General features: G+C 44.9%; 1 protein-coding gene across 1 annotated transcript in view; it reads right to left on the bottom strand.

The window, feature by feature from the left end:
- Positions 1 to 4,460: 4,460 nt before the first annotated feature.
- Positions 4,461 to 21,813, bottom strand: part of MAN1 (LEM domain-containing inner nuclear membrane protein MAN1) — a 44,508-nt gene continuing 27,155 nt past the window's right edge. Inside the window, exons 10-13 of the mRNA XM_065446990.2 lie at positions 19,239 to 19,496; positions 12,826 to 12,931; positions 10,929 to 11,007; positions 4,461 to 4,765 (exon numbers count right to left, since the gene is read on the bottom strand). Coding sequence (XP_065303062.1) covers positions 4,614 to 4,765; positions 10,929 to 11,007; positions 12,826 to 12,931; positions 19,239 to 19,496 — 595 coding nt within the window. The 3' untranslated portion in view covers positions 4,461 to 4,613. The remainder of the gene's footprint in view (positions 4,766 to 10,928; positions 11,008 to 12,825; positions 12,932 to 19,238; positions 19,497 to 21,813) is intronic.

Genomic DNA, 21,813 nt, shown 5'->3' on the forward strand with positions numbered 1-21,813 from the left:
GCAGCGTCATCGCAAGCTGCTGGACCCATAACTGCTATTGGCCGATTTTGTGATCACAATAACATTCTTAGTAATACAATTATTGCTCATTTGAGTTAAATGAGAAATACAGTAGAACCTGGGTATATCGAACCCTGATAAAACAAATTATTGCTTATAACAAAGAGCTGTAAAATCCCCCTGAGTAATTTTGTATCAAATTTTTTTATTTTATACATCGAATTATTGATATATCAAACTACTTCGCAATACCCTTCGCACTTGATTTATCCGGGTTCAACTGTATATGTGTCTGCAATCTAAAAAAAAATAGACACCATTTCATCTTTGCATTGTCAATGACAGTTGCGCGTTGCTGCACGTGGCCTCTGAGATCAAAATCATAGCCTAGATGCAGCGGCGCCACAGGGTGCCACCACAAGCCATCTCGCATTCAAACACTGAAGAGGGCCAGTGGTGAAGAGGGCCTTGCATCCCGTGCCGTCTCCCCTGTGTGGCTTCCAGCGCACTAGCGGAAATGGAAGGAGAGAAGGCTGCTTATCGGTCAGCAACTATGTCTAACTTCACTTGTGCTTCAAGGATTCGAAAAATTTTTGTGGCAAGAGATTCTTGAGACGACATAATTTAATAGCGATGTCATTCTATGACTAGATCAGTGGTGGAACAGCCATTTGAACATATGGTGCAAACTTCAGTGCAGGCAAAAAGCTCATTTTGAGCAGCGTCGAAATTAGAGTGCTTGGTCTCACTGTTAACTTAAAATGGTCAGTAAATATAGCAGGGCTGGTTTATTGCACATCAATGCAGCATCCAGGACAAAATTACCAAACTAGGCTTTCCATCTGCACATATGGCCGTATAAATCAGATTCTATGATTTTTACTTGCAATAGCCACCTGCATGTTCGCCGCACTTCAAGTAAGCAAGAAAAAGATATCACACAAGGGCATGTAAAGAAGACCACGCCCTATAGCTCTTTCATGCCCAAACCGAAGTTGCCATGAAGACGTCCAGAGGCTTCTTTACTTCTAGCATGCAATATCTCGCATATAAATTTGTGTTGGACCATGTGAAAACTGCTTAAATTACAACCATGCGATCTGCTCTTTTGACCGTGCAGGATTGTAAGGAAGGCCCTGTCTAATAGAAAATTTGTGTGCCAGTGGATGGTTACGTGTATTACAAGGTATCTTTAATGTGGCACTGCAAATAACTATGCCGAACAATGTGCAACACGAGATTATTTGAGGCTTCTTTTTAATCTGACAGCCCCCTTTAGTGAGCTTTGTGCCATACTAGAACGAAGAATATAGAACTGCAGCACAAAAGGCACAAACAACAAAACTGGACAGCGGTAGTATAATGAAAACTCTGCCAGAGAGAAATGCAACAAACTACCAAAAACAGCAAATGGATGACCTGATGACATTTGTTATATCCTTGGTGATGACCATGCAATTGGCCTCCAAGGTGGGGTTGATGGTGCACTTTAGGTAATGGTTTCAGTTCTATTAATGACGGTGCATGAAGGAAACAAAGCTTTTGGTCTTATGCTTCTTTGGTGCGGCGCAATTTCCTGCTAAAGTGCCATTTTGGAGAAGGATGATGCACAGTACTGCTCTTGGCACAATTAGGCACAATTGGCGCAGCTGTTCTACTGCTGTTAGGTAGAAAAATGTTTTTGGGCACCTTTAAGAATGGCCCATTCCACATTTCAAAGCTTCAACCTGGAAGTGTAGCATAGACTATTAATTTTGAGTGTGTCTCTATATGGGACCTTTAACTCAGTCTGCCAATTTTCTTATTCAAATGATATCTCATGAAATTTTACGTGTGTTGAGAAGAATCACAATAAAGCGGCAGACAGATGCTGACTAAAGCTAGATTGAAAGGCAACAGGTTAAAAGTAGGGGTGGCCAAATATCAAAACGTTTGAATATTAATCGCATACAAATACGTAGCTTTGAATATTGAATAATGATAGGCAGATGCATTTATTCGCAAGTTTAGTTATTGTAACATCTCGGAACATCGCAGCCACGTTATCAGTGGTAAAAAACTAGACTAAAAGATGGTGCAATTGACTCGGGTTAATTTGGAAAATTGAGTAATGCCCACTAAATGTCTGTTCTCGCCGACCTGTGCCTTATTATGCAAATCAAATGCCAGTAAACTCAGAGGCATTTGACCCTGCGCCAGCCATCACTCATTGCATTTGCTGTCAAGCAATAGGCTCAGTGCTGCGGAAGTAAGAAATGGCAAAGGCAAAAGCCGCATTAGAAATTTAGCTAGTGCTGTACTGTTTGCCATGATCATTGCTTAGAAAAGAAGTGCAACATTGTCTTTTCTTTTTCCTATGTTTTGTGCAACGTACAAGCAGGACTTCTGCAGCACAGCTTGTGCAGCAAGCCCCTTCTGTTGTTTTCCTGAATTATGAGACCTCTGACTGACTCACTGTTGTCGAGGCACTGCACTTGCAAGAATATGGTAAAACCACCAATATAATACACAAGGTATACAGCATCATACCACAGAAAGAAGGGCTAAGGCACCTTTGTTTGCATTAAAAAGAAATGTTTGGTTATAACTGCAAGTAAACGTGTAAGGCGCCCGTACTCATTTCGAATAGCGCCTCATAGCATACTGCAATGCACACAGGCATGGTGTTGATGCCCTGATGACCTGTGAGATCTGTAGTAAAAGTCTTGGGTTTCACTCAGTAATGGATCAGTTGTCGCTCTATCCTGTAGTAACCGGCATGCAATATGCTGCATAGAGGCGTGATGAGGGCATGCATTGGGGAGCTGGCATATTTGCAGTGAGGAGGGGCACCACTGCTGAGGATTGGCCCATTGCACCTATACTCACAGAAAGAGCATTCTTATTGCAGTTGGATTCTTTTGCACAGTTGCTCCCATCCCCTTTCATTTCCCTCTAAGTGCACCTGCGCTATCCATAAACCCGTGCCCCTTGCTGCAGGGAGGCTCGCTTTCACTATGGCTGAGTGCACTATGCATGCAAAATTTTGCCAGCAGCACCAAATCACAAAATTCAGCACAAATTTAGACACATATTCTTAAGTTAAATAGAAACAAATGCTAAGGACTTTGTTTACTTCTGCACAGTCACCAATATATTCAATTTGTTTTGAATATTTGAATCCAACCGAATATTCTAAAATTTCAAATGCGTAGTTTTTGAATCGAATGTGAATATAATACAAATATAATATTCAGTGACACCTGAAATTTTTTAATATTTGTATTATACCCCTAGTCAAAAGCATTTCCATTGCACTCAAGTCACATATGGACGCTTACTTGACATGAAAAGTACCGATATATTACTACCGTATTAATTTAACAAGAATGTCGGAACTTTGCAGTGAGCAAAGGGATAAAAATGAATCTGTTTAACATTTATAGCACACTCTACTGGTTGCTTGCTATGGAAGTCATGCAAGACATACCCGAAACAATATTATGAAAACGAGGGGCCTAACAGTAATATTGTTTCAATGTTGTCACTGGAGCCTTTTTATGCTCGCGGTAAAGCTCAGTAACTATCCTACACAACCCTTGTAGCACTACCAGTGCACTCTGAAACTACCAGTCGAATTTGCTTTAAAAGAGAGACAGAATGGAATAGAGAGAAAACTGAGTTAGAGGATGCACTAATTGACACTAAGAAGATGCAATCTGGGCAGGTCATGTAATGTGTAGACCAATAGTGAGTAACTAATAGATAGCTAGTAGAGTGATAAGCAGTAACGGAATAAGTGCCAAGGGAAAGGAAACGAAGTTAACGCCACCAAAGAACTAGGTAGAGTGATGAAGTAAATTTGCAAGCATAAGATGGAGTTGGCAGATTAAAGAATTGCTGGGAGGAACCATCTTGCATAAAATAGGATGCATGGTGACCCTCTGCAACAGCAACATTCAACTCCTACATGGTTCATGCCACCAGTATTGAAAAAACGTTATCCGCGGTTTAACATGAGCTTTGTGTGCTTTCAGTGAGCTCCTGAAACACCTCCATGGTGCTGCGCCACAAATGATATCGCTTGCTCTACCTGACAGTGCAGATAATCCAGTGCCCACAACAAATCGAACATTGTTCCAGCTGTGTTGAAACATTGTTTTAGAGGTTAAGGACCACTTTCACTTCCACAGGAAGTGCTAACAGTGTCACTAAACATCACCTACATGAGCGTTGTCTGCATGCACAATGCATATCAGCTGAGCCGCCTCGCCAGTAGGTGCAGGGCTTCCCTGCACCGAGGCAGCGCCTCACCTGCACCACACTGCATTCAAGGGTTGCATAGGGTGGTGAATTGAGGGCCATGGCGTAGTGCACTTTGAGCTCGTGCACATGGTGCAGCGAACTACACATGAATCAAACAGACCTAATATTTTCACCTTTGCACATTGTATACAAAGAAGACACTGCTCAATTTCAGCTCTTAATTATTATCATTTTTTATTATTATAATCAAGCTTAAATTTTGAGTGCTCTGTGCAACTCTGACGAGCTGGACCACTTGCCAAAAGCCCACAACAAAGCAACAGTGGTAAATTAGTCGGTCGGCCTAAAAGTCACCAGGTGTGCCCTCCTCAGAGCATGTCCTCCTCGGGATCAGGTGGGATGCTGTCCATTGAGAGCCTTAACGAGTTGCTAGGCCGGAGCGAAGAGTTGCAGTACCGTGCCTCAGGAAAGCGATCATGGTATCGCTCCAGCCGCAGGTACTTCACTGTGATCAGGTTCCCTGCAGAAAATCAATAGCCATGCTACAGCTTCAACTTCCCCTAATTAACTCCAATGTTCTTCTGTAGAAGGTACATAAAGTTTACCAATATTTTTTATTCCAGAAGATTATAGTGCATTACATCTGGATCTTAAAAAAATGTATATGCAGTTTATCTCTTATAATGACCCAAAATTTCTATGAAAGTCATCTGACCTGAAAAAAAGACTTCTCTTAGCACAACCGTGAGGTTCGAACAAAATTAAATGAACAGATGATAACAAAATGAGTCGAAAGTGCAGAAACTCAAATGCATGACGCAAACTGAGTTGACAAGGGTGGCTCATTACCGGTGAGCGAAACAGCAGAAGCTGTGGCATGGACGAGTACGGCTAGTCTTTGGTGATATTGGTAAGAACTGCTGGCATGAGTACAGCTCGGGATTGGTACTTAAAGGGTTAAAGCAGTACTGGCACAATGTTTCTGATTCGTAATTTTTTCCATTAAATGAACGTCCAGATCTTCTAAATCCTAGAAAATATACTGGCAAGCGTCAGAATGCTCTAAATAATTTACTATACTACACCCCAATTATTTTTTTAGAAAGGGTGGCAGAAAAAGAGAAGGAGGGGAGGGCAGGTTGCCGCGCTTTCTTTTAGATTATTATTAAATTATGGGGTTTTACATGCCAAAACCACTGATTATGACGCACGCCGTAGTGAGGGACTCCGGAAATTTGGACCACCTGGGGTTCTTTAACATGCACTTAAATCGAAGTAAAGTAAAACCTCATTAAACCGTACCCGCTTAAACAGTACTTTAGTTTTAAAAATAGTAAAGTAAAATCCCCGACTCAGCGGCCACTGAACATAATGCATTTTGTATGCGCATAAACCGTACCAGCTTATTGCATACGTATCGGTGAACACATAGTGTCTTCACTTTTCATTGCGCAAACACGGCGGTGTGTCATCTCCATCGGGTCGCCTGGCAGAACAACAAGCCTTTGAGATCAGAACGGCATCCAAGTACCCTGTGCGCTTGCGCGTGAAGCCCCATCAACACCAACATCATTTCGGTGCCGTGCCAGAGAGCGTTGTGGCATCGTGCAAGCAAGGATTTGCGTTATTGTCGAAGCACGGATAAAAAAGACGCTGGGTGCTCAGCATAGAAGAAAAATTAGACATAGTTCGTACTATCGAACGTGACACGGAGAAGTAGGCACACTGGCACGTGACAGGGGTCTGCTGTTGACTATGGTGTGTGGCATTTGGAATGCGAAGCAGTTCCTCGGCAGCACTGCTGCGACCACAAAGAGATGTCGGCTACGAGGTTTGACTTTTCGCCATCGTTGCCTTTATTGTTGCCCAAGTGTCGCCTAGCGACAGTGATAAGGACGACACGGAAAGCAACAGCACGGGCGATTCAGGCCCGACGGTAGCAGAAGCTTCATGTTACGTCAGCCGCACGAATGCAATCATCACGACAAGAACAGCACCCCAAAATGAAAAGAGCGCCCCACGACATCTGCAACGCTACCGCGCCCGTGCATGGAGAATATGCAATGGCAACGAGGAATCTGCCATGCGAGTATTTGCCGAAAAGAGGGGGCTGGCTGAAAAGCTGGCTCGCAGCTACAGTAAGTTTGAGGCCGCGGTCATCGCTGTTAGGCTGCTGCATCAAACGAAAATAACATTTTTGTCACGCGAAGTGAATAAATACTGCAGGTTTTTTTCCCCTTTCATCGCTCTCTCCCTGAGTTCCATTTTTGACAAGTGGGCGATCTCATGCTATTTTGGTTAAACAGTACTACCGTTTAGCACATACTTTTTCTGAACTCCAGCCAACTACGGTTTAACAAGGTTTCACTGTACACGGGTGTTTTCGCATTTCACCCCCATCGAAATGCGGCTGCCGTGGCCAGGATTGAATACCACGAACTCATGCTTAGCGACCCAACACCATAGCTACTAAGCAACCACGGCGGGTGATTTTTTTTTTTTTTTTTTTCTAGTGCGGCCGTGACTTAGCATGACAGCAGCACGCGCACCCTGTGTTAGAGGTAACCTGCCGTTTGTGGAAAGAATAGGCATGCCAAGATGGTGTGGCATCATGTTAGCTGTCTTTCTGTGCATTTAGTACAGTCGAACCTCGATATAACGAAGTTGTACTTGCAGTGAAAAACTTTGCTAAATTGACATTTTTTTTAATTCAATGTTTTTAGGCTTTTACATTAAAAACAACTTCACGAACTCTCACAGAATTTCTGGTGGATAGCATCTGCTAGCAAGGACTTATAAACAAATTGCAAGAAGGGTGAGTCATGATAGTGCAGTTATGAGCAACAGCGCTTGTGGTGCAGATCGTGCCAAGAGCAATGCATCGACGTGGCTGACGGTGTCCAAGATTTGCGTGTATTGCACCACGCGGCACCGTAAATCTTGCACACCATAGTTACCACACTAAGTGCCTGCAGTAGGCTCCTACAAATTAAAAACAAAAGTGTAAAAATATATTTTCAGCAGAAATGCGGAGCATTGATGGTGATAGCAAATGTATAACTACACAAAGTAAGGTTTGTAGCTTTATTGGTGCCACGCACATTCAGGCAAACATTAACAGATCTCGCTCGATGACCATGAACTGGCAGTCACAACACGAGCAAGCGCTTCACACCGTGTCTTGGAAATTTAAGATTATGCGACCGCCAACACTAGACGCATGGGAACAACAAAATGCACATGAAGGCACCAACCATTTTGGCTCACCCTTTGCATTTTCCAGCATAGTAAAAAAAAAGTACCCAGAGCTTGTGCACTGAGGAGCTTATCGTTTCGTTTTTTATGGGTACAACGCTCTGTTACCAAAGTATTTTTTCATTTGTTTATGTTCCTTAGGTATGTTTTATCGGAACAGCGGTCTTACATTTTGGCAAGTACACTCGATAATGTGCTACTTCTGAGATCATGCACAGTGTCTTGACTCAATGCACTGAGTATGATATCAGAATTCATAATTCACTTATTGAGAAAAATAAATATTACTATATTTACTCGAATCTAGGCCGGCCCCGACTCTAAGCCGACCCCGACTCTAAGCCGACCCCCGAATGGCCGAAGCTAGAAAAAAAATTAAAATACTTACCTCGAATGTAGGCCGAACAAAGTGAGGACAGCGTTCACAAAATGAAAACAGCATTTATTTAATATAAACATGCCGAGCTCACTCTGCGTTATCATCGCTGCTAGCCTTGTCGCTATAGCCCAGACCATACACGCTTGTGGACGCGTGCAAGCTTGCGTCGGCAAGGCCCATGCATGTGCAGACAGTGCGGCACAGCTCGCACATATCAAAATGCGGCACCATCTTGCTGAACAGCTCCTCTCTGATATCGCACGCTTATTTTCCTTACCGCTGTCGTCTCCTCGTTGCGGCACACGCGAGAAGCTTCCCCCCCGTTACCCCTGCAATGATGGACGTTTTTCTCATTGATGCTGAAGTCCTGCCCGGCTTGAACGTTTGATGACGCCTCTTCGGCTAGCACAACCTTTCGTCTGAAATAGTAGCACTATAGTGGCATCGCCTGTTTGGTGCCATTACAATAACACCACGCTATGGACCACGCCGCATTCTTCTTTAACCTCCTTGCGTATGCCAGTATGACTCAAGTCAACATAGTGATGTCGCTCGTGTACTTCAGTTGGCTACTGGCATGGCTAATAGCAGCTTCGATACTGACTTTTCTAGATGGTGCTAGCTATGCACCATATTTATCATTTTCAATTATAAACTGTGTGGGGACTGCGTAGCCCATTTCGTTGCAGTGCCATAGCACAGCACGTTTTGGGCATAGGAACCGAGCGCGGCGAGGTCGCTTTTGAACTTCGCGCGCGCGGTCCACCGCTTTCCCCCTCTCTCATTCCTCCGAGGGCGCCGAACGGCAGCGGGACCGTAAAACACTTGCTGCCGTCCGTCCCCGAACGGTCCACGGGCTCACCCGATTGGTCTGTTTGGGCGGGAACCCGCGTTCCCTCTCTCCTGGCGACTCAAGTCGACCGAGGAGCGGCAATGCGGGGAGAAGCTCTCGGACAGCGAAACGGTGCGTACTGACTTCCCATTCTCCCGGTCATCCCTTTGGTTGGCCGGTCTCGCCGAAGGTCCTCAACCCGAGGCGGTTGCGTACCTATTCGCTGCTCCTGTTCTGAAGGCTACGCCAAAGAGACGCGGCTCACTTGACGTGCGCGGTCGTACTGCGCCGAGTCGCCCTCGGAGGCTACCCCGAGCTGAAAGAACGTTGCCCTGGTAGCACGGTCGTTGGGAGCCATCCTCCCGTATAGCGGCGTGCTACCGCGTTTTGAGATAGCTGAGTGTCACCCCTTGACTTGCGGGAGCTTCGGCCAGTGGCGTAGCAACAGGGGGGGCCGGGGGGCCCCGGGTGCAAGGGGCCAGTGAGGGGGGGGGGGGGGTGTCATATACGTCTGAAGACACCCCTCTTTCCGCCGGCTACACCCGGGGAGGGGGGTGACAGAAGACCTATGAGCCCCGGGTGCCAGACGACCTAGCTACGCCACTGGCTTCGGCTCATGAGCCCCGCGCCGAAATGGGTGTATACAGATATCCTGAACGCCAAGGTGGTCGTACAATAAACGCCTTCCTTGTACTCTGGGTCTTCTCCTTGCGGCGCTCTGTTTCGCTCCCATAGGAGACCGAACGAGCATCCGCTTCGGGCACACGCTACACACGCGGCTGAGCTGATCGTCCCCCTGAGGGGCTGGGATCCTCAAACCCGCGCGGTGGTCTAGGTGACTCCCGGCGGAGCACCGCTATATAGGCGGAGACCACAACTGGCACGTTTTTTTTTAAATCCTCGAATCTAAGCAGACCCTAGAGTTTGGTATATGATTATTTGAAAAAAACTATTGGCCTAGATTCGAATAAATATTGCATGTTTTTATCGTTACATTGCTTCGAAAATTTTCCCATGCAAACCAAGACCGTTATGCACCATTACGAATCACTTTTAATTATATCTTTTTTTATTCCGGAGCAGAACCTGAACGGAAGCTCTTTCAGTGGAACGCAACCAAAACCATAAGAAAAACCATTTCGTTCCTACACCCTGCTTCCAAGATATGACACTTGGCCCGCGCACGGACAGATGCAAAGAGATGGCAGATAGGCACACGTTCCTGCCCACCCCTCCCCATGCAATCTTGAACACATTAACGCGTGCTTACTGGCTCCCCATTCTGCTTTTGCAGAAGGAATCATCAGCTCTCGTGTTTCTCCTGGCGCTGCAAGCTGCCACATGCCTCGCGGCCTCCATAAGTTGTTTACCAACGCGACAAATGGCATAGCTGTGTTTTCTCTATCGTGTCTCGTCACCTGCTCTTTGATGGCAGATTTGCCGCTCAAACTTTTCACACAGAAGGACGATTGAAGTAACTTTCGCCTTGGCCAATATTTTTATAGTTTTTTCTAGATTTGCTAGCCAGACAGGCTCCAAGACATGCTTGAAATGACCAAAAACTTTGTTATCGAAACTGGGTTGCAAAATCACCAAAATTGCGAAAAAAGAATACATGGTTTTCAATGTAACTAAGACTGGGAAAGTAAAACAGTTCATTACATCGAGGTTTGACTGTACTGGAAGTCGCATTATCTCCAAGTTTCAGAAACGGATTGAGGCAAGAGGCATACGAAGCGTTCACTTCCCACTGCTGGTCCTTTTCATGACAGCTTCGTCCCACTGAGGGCAACACAAAAGCATGGCTGACTTCACTTCGTACCGCTGACGTGAAGATATCATCAACATGACATGAAAGCCTATCTTTAGTTGCTGACTCAAATTTAACAAAATGAATATTACTTTTGATTAAAATGTGCTTTTTCCAATTGCCTGATATTTCGGAAAATATTGCAACCTCTATTATGTAAGAAAAATCTATCGGCGACTGTATTTATTTGCATAAACGGTCGAATTTCAATATAATGAGATTTCTATATAACAAAGCTAATTGCCAATTCTACTAATTTCGTTATATCCAGGTTTAACATAATGTACTTGGTATAAGCATATACCCTATCAGCTAAAGAAATTCATTAGTTTTAGATTTACTTCGCAATATCCGAGTTCATTATTAATGTAGAAAAGAAAAGAAATAAGAGGTCATGTAACACTTACCATCGAACCATGAGCCATGCAGGGCACGATATGCTTGTCCTGCTGACTCCAAGCTGGCGCACTTCATGTAGACGCAGCCCTATTCAAGAAGAAAAGATGATCAGAGCCCTTACATTAAATGATGGTCTAAGTAAAATTAAAAGCGCAAAAGAGACACATCTTGTCCATGTCTCTTTTAGCACTCTTCCAATTTTACTTTATACCGTGAACCAACTAGCCCAGCAACAAAACTTGGTAATGCTGTAGCCAATTGTCTTCCTTTCATTACCTTGCTTTCTCGTTGCCCTGGAAGCTTTAAGTAAACAGCATGGCAGCTGGCATTTTGCAATGACTAGTGACGCAGACAATAACAGTAATGGGGTGGAATGTGAATGGAAGATCTACTACTGTGGTTAAATTAACTGAAGTCTCCTGTACTACCATCACGAGGAATGGAGAAAACAAGTTATAAATGCGAGTAGTCACAGAAAATTATGAAAGGTTCAGTATTCAGATTTTGAACTGCATCTGTTTTCAGTTCTCAGCTGTAGTGTTTACAGATACTAATGGAACAGCACATCTGCATATTTCATGTAACTTGAACAAAGGATTAAAAAAAGAATGTGGTTAGCCACAGCTGAATGAAACCAAAGCATATGGTTTGCTGCTATGTGGTGCTCCTTAGAGTATCTTTTTATACTCCACTTAGTTTGTTAAGTAACTAAGATCAATTATGCAATTCCTTTAATATTCATATTCACTCTAGGTCCAAGTGTGTTTCATTGCGTTGTAGAGGGGTTTCAGAAACAACCGATCTAGTTTTCTGTGGCAACGTACCTGCTGCATGGTGATTTTTGGGGGCATTTAAAGAAAGCCTGCGAAATATGAAGTAAAACCACATGACTATGCTCATGCGCTATTACAGCGCTCTCAACCGTGCTTCATGTGAAAGAACCGTGCTCACGGACCATGGCGAAGTGAGCGACTGCAGCTCTAGGCATCGGCTTCACAGTGCGTCAGCATCTTTGGTGGTGGCACACTGAAAGGAAGCGCCACCATCCCTGAGGAGCGATAGGCTCGATGCACAGTTGAGAGCGCTGAAATATGATAGCACACGAGTGCAGTCATGTGGGTTTATATCATATTTCGTGGGCTTTCTTTACATGCCGAGAAATATAGCCACACAGCATGTACGTTGCTACAAAAAATTGGGCTGGTCGTTTCACAACGCAACGAAACACACTTGGCCCTATAGTGAATATTAAGAAATATGCATAATTTATCTCAGTTAATTAACTAATTAAGTGGAATATAAAAAATATTCTAAGGAGCACCACACGACGGCAAACCATATGCCGTTGGTTTCATTTAGCTGCGTTTAACCACCTCTTAAAAATCCTTGGTTTAAGTTACGTGAAATGCCCTGTATAGAGATGCGAAATTTCTTTTTTTAAACTTCCCATTTGGGAACCATCATCTCTGTGCCTTCATGTGCCTAATGCTCTGATGATGCGATCAGGTGAGTGCTAGCAGAAAGTGCAAGTTCAAGTGTCTTGCTTTTGCTTTTACTTGTTTATTGACAAAATGGAAGCGATTTTATGGAACAATCTATTTATTTTTTTTTAATATTTTCACCTTTCATCATTGGCTTTGGTGCTGCCACGGCATTGGTATCACAGAGATCAGCCACTTGGCACAACAAACATCAAGAAAACAAAAATTTAATGGAATGTTACAAAACATGGGCCTTGCAATAACACTTACTGTCGCCACAATAATTTTTAGCCACAGATATTGCCAAGAAGTGGCTTTTGTGCCCCAGCTGAAGTTACACAACAGGTAATGAAATACTGCATAAAGGTTAAGGTCTGTTGCTATTGCACTAGCCACTCGTGCCATCACACGAAATCATGCTTACCTCTCGGGATGCTGTGTCCACGTGTATGTGCACGATGCCAGCATTGCCCTCACATTTCTCTAGAATCGCGTTTTCAATCTGCCTGGGCCAGTCATCTTCGTACTCCCTGCGGTATCATTGCACACAGCCCAGGTTAAAAAGTGCAGATGCACTAAATGTAGTCGAACCTCGTATAAAAGGCACATTCGAGGTGAAAATACATTTGTTATACAATAAAACTCTGGGTATGCATACCCCGATATTGCAACTTCCAGTTTTACAATGGATTAGTACAGTACCAATGAACTCCCATAGAGATAATGCATTAAATCTTGATTATACAATGCAAGATACGCATGTGTCATCTCATACACCATGTGCGAAATCAGACAGAGGATGCTGAAAAGCACTGGCAGCTTCCGGCAATGTCCCCTCCGTCACGAGGGGTAGAGCACCCCTTTGCATGTGCAAAGCTCTGAATGGTTTCCAGGTTCCCTCCTAGTCTTTCACCTTCCCTTGCGTTCGCTGCTCTCTCATCATTTGTTTCCCTTCCACCTCTTTGCGTCACTCAAGCGCCGCCCACCTTGGTCCTTTCTTTGCCGTCTCCTTCCACTTTCTCTCTCTCACCGTTTTTCTTGTCGACTGCCCACTCACGCTCCTCCATGATTTCTCTAAACAGCACCTTCACTGCCGTCTCCTTGTGCTTTCTCTCTCAGCAGTGCCTGCTCCCATCACGAGAGTCTTCCATGTTTTCTCTTTATCAGTCATGATCAGAGCTAACAGCATCCAGGCAGCCAAGGAACTGAATCGTCTCTGTGTAAGTTGATGTGCTGGACAATTGCAATGCATGATGTCTCAGACACGAACAGCACTGATGTTTGGGAACAGGCTGCAGATTATTGATGAAGCATAGAAATGGCCAGACGCTACAAAGGCTAGCATCACCTGGGATTCCAGAATCATCGTTGACGACCATTCTGGCGAAGGAGAGTATAATGATAGAGCAAAACAATTCCCACATGCCATGCAAACAGAGGGAATGACGACAAAGGCAGAGGCCAGGAACGGTACTCTCGGGGGCTCACTTTCAGAGCCGGTTTCACTTTCATAAGATTTTGTGCGAATTTGCACTGGATGCATCTGCGAACACAACCAACAACATTTTTGGCGCTGTGCCAAGCTTGCCATCTTCACGCAGTGCCAAGTGTGCTGTCGGCCGTACACTTTAATCAACCGAGAACCAGCCAGCCCAGCATGTATGGAAAGAGTGAAAGCATGTGTAAAGATCAAACCGATTATCTACCAGAAGGCACACAGTTCGGAGCTTTCCATCTACATGTGAGTGCACAAGACTTCCCCCTCTCACATGTCTGTCGTTCGATTCCCAGTTTTACGTTGGTCGCCGTATGAGGTCGGACGTACAAGGAGTAATTGCCTCATGCCAACACTACTGGCTGCCACCTCAGACGAGGATGACTCAACAGATGCTACCATCCCTGTGCCTACATTCACGGATACGCCACGTAGCTTCTGCAGAATTCAGTGATTTGTCAGCGCAGGCAATGCCATAGGTGACCATCTTGAGAACGCTGCTTTGCTCGAAAGAAAGCTCTTCAATAAATCAATCAATCAACTTTTATTTCAGTATCATATAAACACTGCTTGACAACGTCTGTGCCACCGTGCTTGCTGTGTGGTTCAAAGAATGTCTATACGAAACTGATTTTTTTAAAGTGTGCAGATGAGAAAAGAACATTTTAGCATGCTGGTGGATGCAGAGAGCGATACACAATACGCTAAATTCCTCCAATAAAGCCTCACAGGCACCTGCACAGCAGTATCCTTTCGTATTTATTTTGTTAAAGGTATTGATTTCTAAGTGCTGCCGAGTATTAAATAGCCCGTAGTTAAAATTGAAACTCCTTGCAACTTTCATGCAAAACCGTTTACTACAGTCGATCCCAGATATATCGAATTATTGCCTGTTCATTAGGGATCCCATGCAAAAGTATAGCGTATCTAGAACTCCCATGCACCGGCATATCGATGTATCGAACTCCATGCTGAGCTGCGCCCCGGAAAGTGCGCTTCTCCCACCATACCCCTCCCCTGCAAATGCGCTTCTCCCATCGCTTCCCACCCCCGCAAGTGCGCTTCTCCTCATGAAGGTCTCGCGACGCAATCTCACGCGCGCAGCCCCGCACTCTGAGAAAGGGGCGTGTGGGTAAAAGGCACGTGATGAGGAGCACTTGGAGTGCGATTGGGTGTGAAAGGGAAGTGGGAGGGAGAAACCACGCTGACCGCAGGCGCCCGTTTTCTGTGTTTTGGTTGGCTGACACCGCTGGCGCAGCGAGACAAACAAGGTCAGCGCAGCTTGGGCTTGTGGTAGTGCGGAGACGCGGAGCGGTGCATCTTTCGATTCGCTTTGTTCCTTTTATTCACGAGGTCAACGCGAAGGCTTGAGAGTCGCGTGGTGCACTATGTTCTTCTTTCTGCTTTTGGCACGTTTTCCAGAGCCATGGCCGTGAAAAATCTCAAGAATTTGGATTTTTCAACAAAGGCAGACATCATTCGACAGGTGGAGGCTGGCGAGAAAAAGTCGTCGGTCGTCGCGGCATGCTGAATTCCTCGCAACACCTCGAGTACGATCCTCAAGAACAAAGCCGATGTTAAGCTGAAGGCAGTGCAGTCCAGTCGCCCTGGAGCGTGTCGTGTGCGCGTCCCAACCTTTGACAAGGTCGAGAAGGCATTGTATGCCTGGTTTTTGGAGACACATGCCAAGAACATACCTGTTGACAGCCCAATGCTCATGGAGAAGGCCAAAGGGTTTGCTGTGGCCTTCGGAGAAGAAAGCTTCGCTGGTGGCACTGGTTGGCAGCAGCGACTTAAAAGTCGCTACAGCATCGTCGGAAAGACCCTTTCGCGCAAAAGCGAGGCGACTAGCACAAGTCACATAGAGAAGTGGTTGTCCAAAGAGTGGCCAAATATTTCCAACAGCTTTTCGCCATCGCAAATATTCAACGCAGATGAGACGGCACTGTTTTGGCGAATGCTGCTAAACAAGGCTCTGCATATGAAGGGCACTGCATGCCATGATGGAAAGAACAGCAAAGTGCACGTATCGATTTTGCTTGCTGCAAATATGGATGGGTCATGCAAACTACAGCCGTCTGTTATCGGAAAGAGCAGGTCACCACACTGCTTTAAGAATGCGAAAGGCCTCCCAGTTCGATACACGTCCAATAAGAAAGCTTGGATGACACGCAATTTTTTCGTTGAGTGGCTACAGGCGTGGGATGCCGAACTGGAGAAGTCTGGCTGCAAAGTTTGTCTTCTTCTTGACAATTGTTCGGCCCATCATGACATCTGCCCATTAAAGCAGATCACCCTCAAGTTTCTGCCGCCAAACACAACGGCAGAACTTCAGCCTCTCGACCAAGGCATTGTGAAAGCGTTTAAGGTTGGGTACAGACGACGACTAGTGCAGAGGCTCCTGACCAACCTTCACTAGGAATCGAACTCAAAGTGGACCTCCTCGGAGCCATTCAAATGGTGGCTGGTGCTTGGAACGACGTGAAGAAAAGCACAATTGTGAACTGCTTCCGCAAAGCAGGCTTTGTGGTAGCTGCAGACGACGGATGTCTTGACAGTGAAGACGATGACGCTGGATGCCTAGACAGCAAATTTCATGTGCTCTCGACATTCCCAGGTGCCATCCCAGGCGGCGTTACAGCATGCGATTTCGTCAGCACTGACGATGGCGTGCAAGCTGTAGCAGATCGCACTGATGTGGATTGTGGCTGACATCATGAGTGACAAGGACGCAGACTCGAGCAGCGGTGAAGGTTCCGATGAAGAGGACCAACCACCATGCACTGCAGCTGAACTTGCATCAGCTTTCAGCGCCATTCGCCGCTGTTGTGGCACGATGGAAGTAGCTAGCCATTCTCATTTGGACACTGTCAACAAGCTTGAGGACAGCTTAATGAACTTGATGGTGTAGAAGAAAAAGCAAGCAAAGGTCACAAATGTTTTTCTTCCAAAATAAAGTGCTCTGGTCATCGCGCTGTGTTTTTGTTTTTTTACGCGCCATGGAGGCACAGAGCGGTAAGTTCCCGTTAGTCACGACATCGGGAAACTGCCTTGAGATGAGTTGTTAGAGAAGCTTTTGACATGCACATTTTATATTTCGAATTATTGATATACCGAACTATTTCGCGATCCCCTTCAAGTTCGATATATCCGGGATCGACTGTATATAGACATTTTTTATTGGCTGGATTACCATATTCGAATCTAGGCCAATAGTTTTTTTTTTTTTTTCAAATAATCATATGCCAAACTCCAGGGTCAACTTAGATTTGAGGAATTTAAAAAACACGCCAGTTTGTAATTGAAAACAATAAACATGGTACATAGCTAGCACCATCTAGAAAAGTCAGTATCGCAGCTGCTACTAGCCACTCCAGTAGCCAACTGAAGTACACGAGAGATGTCGCTATTCTGACCTGTGTCGTATCGGTATGGTGGCTAAGTATCGGCGTGTGGCATGGCGTTATAATGGCATCAAACAGGCGATGCCACAAATGAAAAGTTTTGCTAGCCGCAGAGGCATCGTCAAACATTTAAGCCAGGCAGGACTTGCCAGGCCATTAAGCCATTGGCAGGCAGGCCAGGCCATTCTGCCAGGCACACTGTGTGCACGCGGACGCGAGCTTGCATCTGCAAGCGTACGAGGCTAGCAGTGATGGTTCTGTAGAGTGAGCTCGGCGTGTACATATTAAATAAATACCGTTTTCTTTTTGTGAATGCTGTCCTCACTTTTTTGTTCGCCTTACATTTGAGGTAAGTTTTTTTTTTTTTTCTGGCTTCGGACATTCGGGGGTTGGCTCAGAATCGGGGCCAGCCTAGATTCGAGTAAATACGGTATATGATGCCTGAATTATACGTTTTCGCGCAGCCCTGAGAAAGCTGTACACAGTCGAACTCAACTACACTGAACACGTTTACATCAAATTATCCCTTATATTGAACAATTTCTCAGCCATGTAAGGTTAAAATGAGAATATATAGAAAAAAGTATGGTTACATCAAACAAAAACAGCAGCCACTGCCAATATATCAAACTACCTAGTGCAAAACTGCCCCAGAAGTTGGCTTTCCCGTGCTGCGGCCGAACGAGCTGCTAACAACCCCACAGTAAAAGATTTAGTCCGGCTGCACCTGCATGCCTGCATGGCTCTACTGCACCGTGACCAAGCACCCCCCCTATAAACATTACTCTGATCTCCCTTGCAGTGCTCATTCACACAGCCAATTAGAGTTCCTCGTCAGCTGTTTGTGGCTTATAGAGGTTTGTGTCATTGTTTCATTGTGTTGTTATACTGTGTTGTGTTTGTTCTGCATGATGGCTAGCACGAAGCGGCTCAATCTGCCATTCACTGTAACTTTGGAAATTATTGAATTGAGCGAGAAGAGAAAAGAAATCTGATGTCACCACAGCGTCCTGGGCAGACATTACAAAGGAAATTATTCAAAACTGCTTCTGCCATGCTGGTCTCCACATTCCTGGTAACGACAGTGAAAGGCCTTCCAACAAACCCAATAAAGCTGTCGCCGGTTTGGCAAAGTTTAGAGCGATCTGTCAATGTTTCCGTTGATGGATCAACTGCCAACATTTGTGCATGCGCACTTAGGTGCCATGACCAAAGAATAGCTTCAGAATTAGAAGTTCATTGCTGATGTCATGAATAACGACACCAGTGAAGGGAACAGCGATGACAACTCAGATTCTGTGCCTATCTACTCCAACTTGATACATGCGCTCTATCTGTTTTGCCGTTCCTGCGCAAACATGGAAGCCTGCAGCCTCAGCTGCTCCAAGTTTTTGGACAACACAGAAAAATGGACGCTCTCCCAAATGAACATTCAGGACTATGTTGTGCCGCAGTAAGCCGCAATGAAGTACATTTCATCAATAATGTACTGTAAGAAATTGCATATAGCTTTTATGTTGTCAAATTCTTTGAAAGTTCTATATACAAAACACATCAAACTAATTCCCATTTTTTGCAAGTTCAATATATACGGGTTTGACTGTAATAAGGGTTCCACAGTACCTGATATTCATTATAGGCGTATGTTCATAATGTGCCGATACCAGCGAAAAACACTTTGGATTTACTTTGTTATATCCAATAATTCGCTACACCCATGTTCATTTATATCCATGTTAAACTTTACCTATTTGCTCTAGAGCCTAAGCTGATTGCAGGCACCTGTTCTACAAGCATTTATGTATAGAGCAAATGGAAAATCCCGAGTCTAGTATTGTTACACGTCTTAGTGATGAATGTCAGAGGAAAAAGCTTCCTCCCAACAAGTTGCCAACCACATAGAGCAAACAATGCAAGAGCATGCAACAACACACTTACACTTCGGGGTCGAACATATGGCGAATCTTGAGGCAGGTGGCAGGCACACAGGACGGTCCCAGAGGTGCACCCGTTGCCCCGCTCTGGCTTTCGAATGCTTTTCCCTGCCAGACCTTGGAGCGCGGTGGGGAAGCCGTCCCCAGCCAGCGCCACACCAGGTAGCTTTCACCCTCAATCTGCTGGCGTTCCGTGCGCAGGCGCGATTCATTCCGCTCGAGGAATGCAACCGCACTCTGCCACAGGCTGCTCAGCTGCTTCCTGTAGTTTTTCCAACAGCAGAAATGGAAGCGAACGTGGATTACTTTTTTCATTGCAGTCAGTGTCAACTAACGATGTGTAACACCTTGAGTATGGTGTAGTGGACACACACAAACCTGTGGAATAAAAAAGTAATTACAGAATGCACAAGAAACCGAATGTAGGATAAATTATGATTTAAATATTTGATCCTCAAAAGGCTAATGACATAAAAAATGCACAGGCAGCAGCAGTCATGAAAAAAAGATACAAGAAGAATTTTACTGCATAAAGTGCATAAAACGACTGTGGTAGCATGTCGACACATAGCCAAAGTGGTTAGTCGAGGATCATTTAGAAAGAGGCTTTGTAAGTACAATATAGATATGGTGACTGGCAGCTTCCTAAAAGAACGAACCTCTTGAACACCAGTATAATACAGTCAACTTTCATCAAGTTGCCTTTGATGAGAGTGACGAAGTTCATAAAGTTATCCGGCGGGTCTAATTAAACAACATGCAGAAGAAACACCAAAACACACTGCCGATTCATTCGGCATTATTTGCCAGAGCCTAACACACCACTGTATCAAAAGCGCACATACTTTATAAGAGAGCAAAATAGAAAACTAATGAAGAAATGAAATTAAAGCTCCTAAACAAAATAAAAATCTAACGCGCACCCAATCTCTTAGCCAAAATAATGGGCAAGGGGATGTGTAGCGCAATGGAAGCCGATCTTCTTTGAAGGATCTTTTAAAGTCAGTTTCGCTGGTATACAGTTGTGTTATGCGGCAAAACATACAAACACCGCAAAGACTGTTTGGGTTTCGTATCCAATTGCACAGCACTAGCAATTTCCAGCCTAAATTCCTATATAAAGAAAAGCCACATGTTAGAACTGGGTAAATACCGTAATCAGACATTGTGAGCCACAGTTATTAGTTTTAGAAGTTTTAGAAAAAGAGCTTTGCGGGTGTTAGCATTGGGGCACACAGGAGTGAACAGTTTTAGAATAGGGCTTTGCGTTTGCAGATAGCGTCTTGCGCTGACAGCACCACTATGGCACCAAAGAAAAACTATTATAAATAATTAAATAAAATATACCATTTTATGATAGGAATAGTAATTTTGGCTTGCGTTTATTCACGTTTAACTACAATTTAGAGGTTATTCTCCAAGCAGCAAACAATTAGTTGCGCTTAGTTTTGAGCAACAAAACCAACTTTACGTGCCTTCACCAGCCAAGCTTAGCCATGTTAGGCCTACGAGCCATAAAATCCACAATCGAATTCGGAATCAGCGACGTCTAATGAATCAATCTTCATAACACACGCTAGTTGAGAGAAAGCGATAACCGCAGTCACTTCTCCTAGCTTGCGAACTTCATGCGTTACCGCGAATCAAATCCAGTTTGGTGGTAGGTTAGAGCCGTCACTTCAATGGGTGCCACCATGTTTGTTGACGCAAAGCTTTTGGGACCGCTATTTGGGCTCCCGCTAAATCGGTGGAATAGCGTTCCCAACTCAAAACCCAAACGCAGTTTGAGTCTCGCGCATGCATAGTGGCTTCGATGCTATTTCATTGGGGCCCCAAAACGTTTGGGGCCCCTATTCTAAAACTCTCTATTGCTTCCTAAAATCTTCCTAGGGCAGGATGAAAATAAGCGTTTTCAATGGGAGTTGATATGTGTTCAATGCATTGTCTCCTAAGCTCTGCTCTGCCAAAACAGATGCTGGCTCTAAAGGTGCCACTATTGGGCTCACCATAGTGGTCAGGTGCGTGTGTGCTGACTGTTCAAATTATCCAGTGAAGGCCAATTTTAGGATTGAAATAACGAATGTTTGGGCCTATACAAATGATTGGGCCCCGGCTGAGACCTTTGGTTGGGATCAAATTAACTGACAATTACGATACTAATGGGAAATCTGAGCACAGCTTTCTATGTGTTTTCATGTCACAATATATTGGCTGGTATGGACAGTATGGACATTGCAATTGGAGCGAAGTGTGGTGCAATTGCCTTGATAATTGGGAGACCACAAGTGGCAGCACGTGGATGACGCCTGGGTGCAATTCACGGCAGCTGCCGCAGACAGACTTCTGTATATGGTAACGGTGGTGCCATCTGTGAACAGACGACGTGCACTATTCTAGCACCATCTCATAGCCATCGTTGCCGCAGATGGCTATCGCTGGCTATCGATGGCTATCGATGGATATCGATGGCATAGCCATCGTTGCCGCAGAGAGCCTGTCTTGCAGAGAGCCGCAGAGAGCCTGTCCGCAGAGAGCCGTTCCTGCAGCAAGCCGACGCTTGCTGCAGGAACAGGTGCCTA

This window comes from Dermacentor albipictus, chromosome 6 (genome assembly GCF_038994185.2).
Source record: "Dermacentor albipictus isolate Rhodes 1998 colony chromosome 6, USDA_Dalb.pri_finalv2, whole genome shotgun sequence".
Taxonomy (NCBI): Eukaryota; Metazoa; Arthropoda; class Arachnida; order Ixodida; family Ixodidae; genus Dermacentor; species Dermacentor albipictus.